General features: G+C 44.8%; 1 protein-coding gene across 6 annotated transcripts in view; it reads left to right on the forward strand.

The window, feature by feature from the left end:
* The window catches only part of CCDC88A (coiled-coil domain containing 88A), a 209,248-nt gene that overhangs the window by 156,177 nt on the left and 42,804 nt on the right, over positions 1-10,267 (forward strand). For all 6 annotated transcript variants that reach the window (XM_006021570.3, XM_006021573.3, XM_006021571.3 and 3 more), the window contains exons 18-19: positions 613-789; positions 3,738-3,899. In XM_006021570.3, coding sequence (XP_006021632.1) covers positions 613-789; positions 3,738-3,899 — 339 coding nt within the window. The remainder of the gene's footprint in view (positions 1-612; positions 790-3,737; positions 3,900-10,267) is intronic.

Here is a 10,267-nt window from a genome sequence, read left to right on the forward strand (position 1 = left end):
CAAAAGATCCCCATTTCCCAAGAAACACAGAATTTTATGATGCAACTTACAAACATTTAGAATGGAATAGCCAAATATGAAATTTACCCTTCTAGATTGTTATAGGTAACAACCTACTTCATCAGATGCATCTGATTAAGTATATTGTTGCCTACAAAAGCTCATGCCTTTCTGAGCTAGTTAGCCTCTTAAGTTGTCACCCTGACCTTCCTTCTGCCTGACTTGAAAATAATGTGGCTAACCATCCTCTTCTAGAAGTAGAAGGTACAGTAGAATGTAAATAAAGAGAATGTATCAAATACATAATAGTCAGGGGTGTAGTTATTTCTGCTTTGCTGGAAATTTCAATTTCAGAACTTTTAAAAAGTGCTTATCATGACTCAGTTGTCAGTATCTAGCCTATACGTTTATTTTGCATATACCTCCCACTCACCTCAATATGTATACATAGGCAAACACAAAATTAAATGATCAAATTATGTTCTAAAATGTAAATACTAAAATATTCATGCAGTTTCCCATTTTGTTCAAGCTACGATGATTATGTAGTTGAAAAGATGCTTGTTTTTAATTATCTCTTTTTTTTTCGAAAATTGTCTTGAATGATTTTAGGTGAAAAAAAACTATGAAGCCCTCAAACAAAGACAGGAGGAGGAAAGAATGGTACAGAATTCTCCCCCAAGGACTGGTGAAGAAAATCAGTCTGTCAATAAATGGGAAAAGGAAAATCAAGAAACTACCAGAGAACTACTGAAGGTTAAAGATAGATTAATTGAAGTAGAAAGGAATGTAAGTTGTTTTAATTTTTACTTGTTTTATGTTTCATGTTCCATAAACATGAGAGAGAAGATTCCTAAGAACTTCAAATTATTGTCTAATTGGGGAGCCTAGTAGATATGAATTCATTAAGGTTTCTAAGGATACCACCGCATTTGTACTGAAGAGAGCACCCGGGATTTCCACCTCACCAATCTTAAAAAGGCTTTCGCCCAACAAGGACACTCCTCCAGAGAGGTAGATCGCATGTTTGAAAGAGCCACCTGGATACCATGTGAAGAACTGCTGCAGTACAGAAGAAAACCCCCCACAAATCGCACACCGCTGGTTATGACGTATCACCCCTCCCTTGAAACCTGTATGGAAAATCCTCAAAAAATTGCAACCCATACTAGAAAGAGACCCTATTCTTAAAAAGATCTTCCCAGAGCCACCCATCCTAGCCTTCAGACAAGCACCAAACCTCGCCAACCTCATCACCAGAAGCAAACTTCCTCAAGCCCAGAACACACCAAAAGGATCCAGACCGTGCCATGACAAGAAATGCAAAACCTGCCAACACATCTCCACCACCCCCACAATTACTACACCCCACAACAGAGCCATCAGCATCCCAGGATCTTACAGCTGCACCTCCAGAAATGTAATATACCTCATCCAGTGCACCAAATGCCCTGATGGAAGATACGTAGGAGAGACCAAACAACAACTGTGCACCAGAATGAATGCACACCGGAAATCTACCAACATCCCACACCAGGATGGCATCCACATCAACCTCCTGGATACTAGAGATCAGGGACTAAACATAGACATTGGATTTTTGATACATTATAATCTGCCTGGCAACTGACTCCCCAGCCCAGCCCCTGGCTTCTTTACTTTTCATTCCATCCAGGAAGAGCACACACGAACTGCTGAAACTTCCTTAGCCTGACGAAGGGTTTTTGAACCCGAAAGCTTGCTTAATAACTATTCTCCAACTATTTGGGTTGGTCTAATAAAAGATATCAAATTCACCCAAGGAACCTTGTCTGCTTAAGGTTCCTGAGACACTTGGATTCTGCAGTGATGAGACAAAGAAAACTCATGGCCAAAATTAAAAAATAAAAAAGTACCAAAAATTTCATAGATGGGACCTAGGGATATGAAAGGTTAAATGTTTAAACAATAAGTATATTTATACCGATAATGCATTACCAGTTAATGTTTAGTACAGGGCAAGGAAGGGAAGTGGTGGGGTGCCTCAGGACCAGGAAGGCAGGAGGGAGGTAGGAAGGGAGGTGCGAGGAGGGGGACTAGTACCCATACCTAGTCTGCCCACTCCTTCCCAGTGTGCTGGCAGCTGGAGCATGCTGGGAAAGCCCCTTACCTGCTGCTACTGCCTGCAGCTTCACATGGGCTGTGTTGTCTGGTGGGGCTTGCTGCCACCCCTCTCTCTCTTCCCCTCCCGCCCCCCTCCAGATCAAAGGCCTACCACCTTCTTCTTTCCTTCACCTTTTGAAAAATCTTCTTCCAAATCTAGCATTAAGATTCCATTTTATGAAATCTTGTCCTATAGTAATAATTTACTATACTTGCCTTATGTATTATAGGCTGATTTACAAATTTGTTCCACTTCTCTCAGTTTCTGTTAATCTGTCTTGTATCCCTGTATCCATACACACAGATTGAATTCTGAAAGCATCTGAAGTGATCTAAATTGATTGTTAAGAGTTGTCTTTTTGTATGTGCTTTGAAAAGTGTTCTCCAGAGCAGTGTTTCCCAACTTTTTTCACCCCACAGCACACTTGCCTAAATAAAAAAGAACCATGGCACACCAGATGCGGGGTTAGGGTGGCGTGCAGCCAGCCGGACGTCAACAGGGAGGGGTGGTGGCCAGTTGGACAGCATTTTGGGCTGGAGCCACACTCCCTGTCTGTCTGTGTCCACAGACACAGAAGGTGGGGGCAGGGCATGGCTTCAGCCAGGCTGGGGGTGTGGCTGCAGCCCAAAATGCCGTGGCACACCTGGATGTGCCTGACAGCACACTGGTTGGGAAACGCTGGTCCAGAGTAAGGTTGGAGTTAATTTCTATTCTGAGAATTAATTAATTCATACCTCTTAATCCCCCAGAAAAAAAGTCTTTTGTTCTTGAATTTTTGCATTTCTAGGTCTTGGAATAGGAACATTTTAAAGAAAATTTTGAGAAGCATTGGACAGATTGTTTCAGGGATTAGAGATGAAATCCTCTCTCCCTGAAGATATTGTCTAAACTTTAGCTGGATTTAAGGGGACCAGAATTTCACCTTTGGAATATAGAGGTGAAGGGTGAACAGGTTCCGTTTTTGTAACATTTCATTTTTTAAGAAATGCCTAGCCTAGAAATTTCAGGTGTTTTATTAGATAGGGCTTACTGAGATCTAATCAGTTAGAACTTTTGAAGAGAATTGGTGAGAGCTTCCAGCTATTTATGAAACTCTGAAAACCGTCATGGTTCCTGCACAGCTCGGTCTTCAGCATTGCACATAAACACACTATCTTACCTTCCTACCTACCATCTCAATGTGCAGAGGTGTACACTCCTTTCCTCTCCCCTGCTTGTTCCTTTCTGTCTCCACATATATCCTTTCTACTAGTATATACACATGAGAGTGCCATGCAGCAAAGAAGAGTATGCATCTCTTCCCCTTTCCCACTGGCATCCTCATCTGATCCCCTTGTGTACATGTAAACATAATCTTTCTGCTTATTCCCAAATCTCCCAAACAGTCTTCCTTACACTCCAAAATGGAGAGGAAAAGTTTGAGGTAACATTTCCACATTGTTCAGATACCTGAAAATTTTCCTCTTTTGTGATTTAAAGGGAAACTCTTAACTACAGCCTGTTTGTATTTAAAGCAAATATTGCCATAGTAGAATAATTTAATGTGTAATTGCTGGTGCATGAGACTCATTTTCGATATCTTTTATTTTTTAAGAATGCTACTCTGCAGGCAGAGAAACAAGCACTGAAAACTCAACTAAAGCAACTTGAGACACAGAACAATAATCTACAAGCTCAGATTCTGGCACTTCAGAGACAGACTGTTTCTTTACAGGAGCAAAATACTACCCTGCAAACTCAAAATGCCAAGCTTCAGGTTATATTTTTTATTTTGCTTTTCCCCCATGTGTTTAAAACTAAAGAGAGATTTCAGCACTCTTCCTTCTGCCAAGTGATTTTTTTTTTAACTGTACAGCACTAGTAGGTACAATGGCAATCGAAGCAATAAATCAAAGCTTTGCAATTTATGCTCAGGAGATAAATGTACTCAGGATGTAAATTGTCACTCAGGATGGAATCTGTTTCCTTTTTGCTTCTAAATTGCATATTTTTAGCTGTGGCATTTTTGGTACATAGCTATGTGTGCATGCCCATTCTAGACGCCAGCCTGCATCTCAGTCAAAAAAATGTAGCTGGTCAGAAACTCATGAGTAGTAGATATTGGATTCTAGAGAAGAATCCTTTCATGTTTTAGCTCCAGTAGCCAAGTAATTAAGGAACTTACTCAGGAAGCAGGAGATCTAGTTTTAAGACCCCTCTCTACCCGCCTCACCCAGGGGGAGCCTGAACCTACATCTCTGATTTTCCAGCACCGTATTCTAATTGCCACACCACAGGTCAGGGATTAGCCTCTACTTATTCTTGTTTTGAGACTGGTTCTCTGAGGACAGTCAAGAGAGGGAGGCATTTGGAGCCCAAAGGAACAAGCAAGCTAGGTGGTGTGTGGCTTAGTGTGATGGCTGCTGGTATAGAAAGAAGCATAGTCTGGCTTCTAGTCTGGACTCCCAATGAGGAAGAAACTTCCCTATTAATAGTCAATTAATGAAGAGCAGTTTAAGTGCAAGGGGCAGCAGCTCAGGATTGCTGTCACTTTCCCTCATCATTTTTCCAGGACAGTCTCAGATAAGCACATACGTGGGCTGTGGGCTACATGAACATAACTGTGTCAATGCAATCTGTGCATGCTCAGTATATATCTGCAGGCTGATGCATTCAAAGTGATAGCCAAGTGAAAGCAGGTGTCAGTAACAGACAGGTAGATGGCCAGGAAACTATCATTTAAATGCACAAAGGGAAAATTCCACCCTCAGTCTCCAACATCCTATTTTACCTTATCTTTTCATATAAAGTAGAAAAACATTAAAGTGCACCCAAGAACCAGTATACTATTTATAGAACCATAGGAAAGTAGGGCTGGAAGGGACCTCGCAGGGTCATCTAATCCAACCCCCTGATCAGGGCAGGAGCATCCCTGATTAAACATCCTCAGCCAAGTGTCTGTCTAACCCATATTTAAGTCATTCATATTATTTTATATTTTAACATATATGCTTAATATTTTATATGCGAGTTAGAATTAATAAAATCTAAAATTGCACATAATACTAAAAAAAGTAAGTGTGAATGCATTGAAAGAGAACTTGCAAAAGAGCTTGGAAATTAATGAGGTGAGATTTTATCAAGATAATCCAGTTATGAAAATAGGGTTAATTTACATGCATAACTTTGACTTTTAGAATTAATCCTTGATTTTTCTCAAATGCCAGCCCTCCATCTCTACTTACCTATTTAAATATGCACTTTTTTCAGTGTATTAAATTCTCCTGCAATTGCATCTGATGCTTTCTAGGGATCTGAAAATTAAGGAATGTTAAGTAGTATAATATCCTCTATTTAACAGGAACTTGTAAACAAAATGGTATATGTGATCAAGCATGAATGGAATTTAGAAATTAAAGGACACATAGAGGAATGGATGAACAACTCTAGACAGTCAAGAAATGAGGAAGGAGGACACAGTTCTGTTACAAGTGCAGTTTATATATGACACACTGAAACCTGATTAGTGCATAGTTCTCTTCATAATAGCTGTCGAAGCTGTGAACAAAACAGAACTCCAATGTACATGTTTATCCTACCTGGTTCTGGTATATCCAGAGAAGGTATTCAGTAATAGAATAAATCAGGGCTGTCCAACTCATGGCCCATAGGCCCCATGTGGGTCACGTAGGGTCTGAACTTGTAGCTCCTAGGTTTCCAGCAGCCTAGGTGTTGCTCTTCCCATTGCTCTCCTATTGCTGGTGCTGGCATCTTGGGGCTCTGTCTCCTTTTTCTAGTTTTTGTTTCCTTCTTGCATCCCATGCACGGTGAGCCCATGGAGCCCAGGGAGTGCATGCTGGAGGGAGTGGGGGCAGGGAGAATGTGGCCTTGTCATGTTGCTCAGGAGCTCTGCAGCCCCTGACTGCACAGAAGTTGGAAAGCTCTGGTATAAATAATGGCCTTACTATAGAAATTCATTATATATACACACACACACACACACACACACACACACACACACACACACACACACACACACACACACACACACACACACACACACACACACCCCTCCCTTCTTGAATGCCCTATTCAGTATTTTGTTCAGAGAGAAAGTAGCCATCCTTAAAAATAAATTTAAAAAGTGAGCATCCAGAGCTTGATTTGAAGACCCCTCATGAGACAATCTGAAGGCAAGCATTGAAGGACAGACAGTATAGAGCAGCATCTCCTGGTGTCTGAGCATGAGCAGTCTCAGGCCTTCTTAGTCCTCTCTCTCCTTCCTATTACATGCTGTTGCTGTTTCCTTTTGCCTGCCTATAACACTGCTGGGTCACAGGTAGGCAGACAGTAGTCTTTCTTTGCTAGTCTGTGCTGGGATGGGGGACCATGGCCATCAGGGATAAGGCTCGGGTGGGCTGGAGGGGACAGCAGAGTATTGGGTGCAGTTGGAGGTATTGGAGTGTGCGGGTGAGTAGAGGACCTGTAAGCTGGGGCAGCACTGTATAAAAATATTGCTACAGTCAAGCAGGGTTGCCATCCCAAAAACCAGTATTTTTTATTGTCAATCAAACTTTTTACTGTCAACTAAACTTTTTTATTATGATTGGTGTTAAACCCTTAAAATTGAACCTGAGCTTTGTCCCAAGTCTATCAGAAGGGTTACATTTCCATTATACAAGACATGTGCTAGTAAAAACATGTGCCAATAAAATTTTTTCATTGGCACTAAGAAGTTTGCAAATTATCAGTAAAAAAAAAAAAAAATTGTCTTGGATTGACCACCCTGGAGTCAGATGGCAATGGGTATGTGGACAATGAGGTTTGATATTAGTCATGAGCCAGGGGATCAAGAGCAGATAAAGGCAAGTGCCAGAAGCAAGGGTCAGGAGCCAGCAGCTAAGAGCAAAGCAGGTCAGGAACCAGCAGTACATAAGTTGGAACCAGGAGCAAGGAGCCAGAAACATAGGGCTAGACAGGGAGGCATCTGTCCTGCAAAGAGCCTCCTGGGCACTGAAAAGGCTGCTTATAAATAGGCAGCCATGCTCATACAAGTAACTAGTGCCATTTGAAAGTTGTTTCTGATGTGGCCGTCTTAGAGGCAAAAGGCAGTCTTTCACAATCTGCGAAGGAAGTGGTATTTCTTGGACAACAGTGAATTTGTCAGTAGCTGGTCTTGGAAAGGACAGGGACACCCTACCTACCGTAGAGAGAGCTCAAGGAGAATTATGGGGCATGAACCTGGAGAAGTCTCACTGGTGAACTTCCAGCACATCCACGCAAACTGGGGGAAGGGGCATGACGTGCTCCAACCTATGCTCCTAGAACATGCTCATGCTTTAGGATAGACAGGCCCAGAATTGACTTTGTGGCCGTTTCATCATCTAAGACTACATACCATATTTACTCAATTCCAAGACAAGGCTTTTTCCCCCATTTAACATGGAGGGGAAGCCCCTGGTCTTGGAATTGAGTATGAGGAGTTTAAGGGGCAGGCAGCTGCTTCATTTCCAGCCCTGACCTGAGCTGCTGCCTGCCCTCCTGCAGTGTTGGGCCCCCTGCTGCCTCTTCCATTTCCCCCTCTGCCCTACTTCCCCACGTATTCTTGCTGCAGTGCTAGCAGGCTCCATCCCCACTCTAGCCTGGGGCAGGGTGCATAGCCCCAGCCTGGTCCATTTGCGACAACAGGGGCAGCAGAAGTGAGCAAGTGTTGGTTGGTGGGGAGAATAGGAGGCAAGGAGCAAGCTGCTTGACCCCTCCCACACCTGTTTTACCCCACTGCTCCCTACCTACTGCTTCCCCTACTACCTGCCTCCCATTGCTTGCTACTTGCCACTTCTTTTCCTGCTGCAGCAGTGGGGGAGTGTGGCAAAGTGGGGCTCCCCAACTAGCCACAATGCTAGTTTGGGCATGCCACCCACCTGACTCTCCTGCCATGCTTTGTTCTTAATTAATCATGATGTTAATTAAGGCAGGAGGCTGCCCATTCTTGCCTCGATGTCAGGGGGCTCTATCTGTGGCTCCAGTCCTCTCCTACACCGCAGCTCAAGCCTCGCAGATGGCATCCAGCTGTTAATCTCACCGGCCCCACACTGGGCCCCAGAATCTTCATATCAGGACTCCAAGATCCCTCCAATCAGGTGGCCTACTCCACCTTCATTTGCAGCTGCCTAGCTCCCTGAAACTATTTCCCCTCTTGGGCGTGGTCCCCCCTGGACCTTTGGCTACACAGGCCCTGGCCTCACCTCCAAGGCCAGTTGGAACCCCAGGCCCTCAGCTCTGGGCATTCCTTGCAGTGGGCCCCTGGCCCTTTTGGCCATTCTGGTCCTGGCCCCAGCGTTGACCAGTCAAGGGTACTCTATATCAGGCCTCTGAGCTTTTAGCCCCACTCTCGCTCCTGGGTCCGCCTTCTGGCCCTACTAGGGGTTAACCCACCCTGTTGTGGGAGCTGGGGTAACTCACACCACAACTAGTGTTCCAGGGTCTCATGGGGACACTCACTCCCCCGCCAGAGGAGCATGTCATTGTGCTCTCTCTCTCTCTCATATATATAAAAATAAATAAACAAATAAATAAAATAAACATACTGGGCTCTGTGCCCTCAGGTTTCCCCCTCCTTCACAGGGGTTCCTCATCTCTGCCCCCTCACTGGGGCTCCACAAAGCCCCCTCACTTGGACCACAAGGCTTCCCTCCCTGGTGGGCTCAGGTGGCCGTAGCCGTGTCTGGCCCTAACTACCTTTCCTCAGGGTCTTGCACCCCACAGGGCTCAGGTGTCCGCAGCCGTGACTGGCCCTACTACCTCCAATGTGACCAGACAGACCCAAAGGTGAGGGCTAGGTTTAAGGCACCCCTACCCACCTTTCACTGGGGTGGTAACTGGTATGACATTTCCTGGGGGCTCCCACACCACTGAGAGCCCCACCAGGCCACCCACTCCCAGCAAGGTGCAGTTTTAGGTCATGCCCAGGACCAAGAGCCTCCTGACCATCCCCTACAGCTCTTGCTCTTACCTCCAAGATTTTATTTTATTTGTTTATTACAAAGTATCAAAACCATAAGAATTTCAACTCGACCAACAAAAACACCAACTTTCCTCTCTTCAATCTCAAGACAACACATCCCGTCATAACATAAAATTCCCAAACAAAGAAATACTTCTCCCCTTTTTCCATAATTAGCTCAAAAACATTTTTTTCCCCCCAACACATAATATACATCATAACCTTATTCCTCCTAAACCTTCCCTTCCCCTTCAATCCCTCCTACTCAAACAATTTTCTCCAATCGATATCTTCCCACTCCCCTTCCCCTTTCTTCCTATAATACTCCAGTTCCACGTATACTAAGCACACACATTCCCGCGAAGTGAAATATAGCCTCTTCTGAACCAGCAGACACCTTGTTTTCCACACTGCCACCCGTGTACATAATAATAATATCCGAATTTCCCACTCCCTCACCTTATGCTTTACCAGACCATACACCGCCCCGTCATAACTCATGCAATCCCCCCACCCTATCGCTTTACAGAAACTTGCCACCCACTGCCAAACCCTCTGTGCATAAAAACACTCCCATAACACGTGCAACACCGTTTCCTCCCTCCCGCACAATTCCCTCGGGCACTCCCCCGACCGCAACAACCCCCATTTCCTCTGCTCTGCCCTCACCGGTATTACCTTCCTAACAACCCTCCACACGAAATCCTCGTGCTCCCCTTTCCACCTCTTTCCCACTATCCCCTTCCAAACCCTCCCCACCTGCCCTTCTGCCACCTCCCCTATATCCGCTATTTTGTCCCTCCCCCGAATTTCCCTCAATACCCTCTTTGCTTCTCTCAACCCCTCCCACCCTAAACCCTCCAGCCCCTTTGCCCTCAAAAACCCCCATCCCTGCTCATACCACCTCGCCGGTCTTTCAGCCCACAGCCCCGTCCACCTCCCTCCATATAGCCCCAACCTTCTCAAAAATCTTCCCGCCCAGTATCTACACATTGCCCCCACTTTCCTCCCTTCCAACCCCGCAGCCCTCACCACCCCTTTCCAAAAGTGCACATACAAAAAGACTTCTAATTCTGGAACACCCCACCCTCCCAGATCCTCCCTCTTGTATATCTCCCTCCTCGCCACCCTCTCCGTCTCCC

The sequence above is a fragment of the Alligator sinensis genome, unplaced genomic scaffold, assembly GCF_000455745.1.
Source record: "Alligator sinensis unplaced genomic scaffold, ASM45574v1 scaffold432_1, whole genome shotgun sequence".
Taxonomy (NCBI): Eukaryota; Metazoa; Chordata; order Crocodylia; family Alligatoridae; genus Alligator; species Alligator sinensis.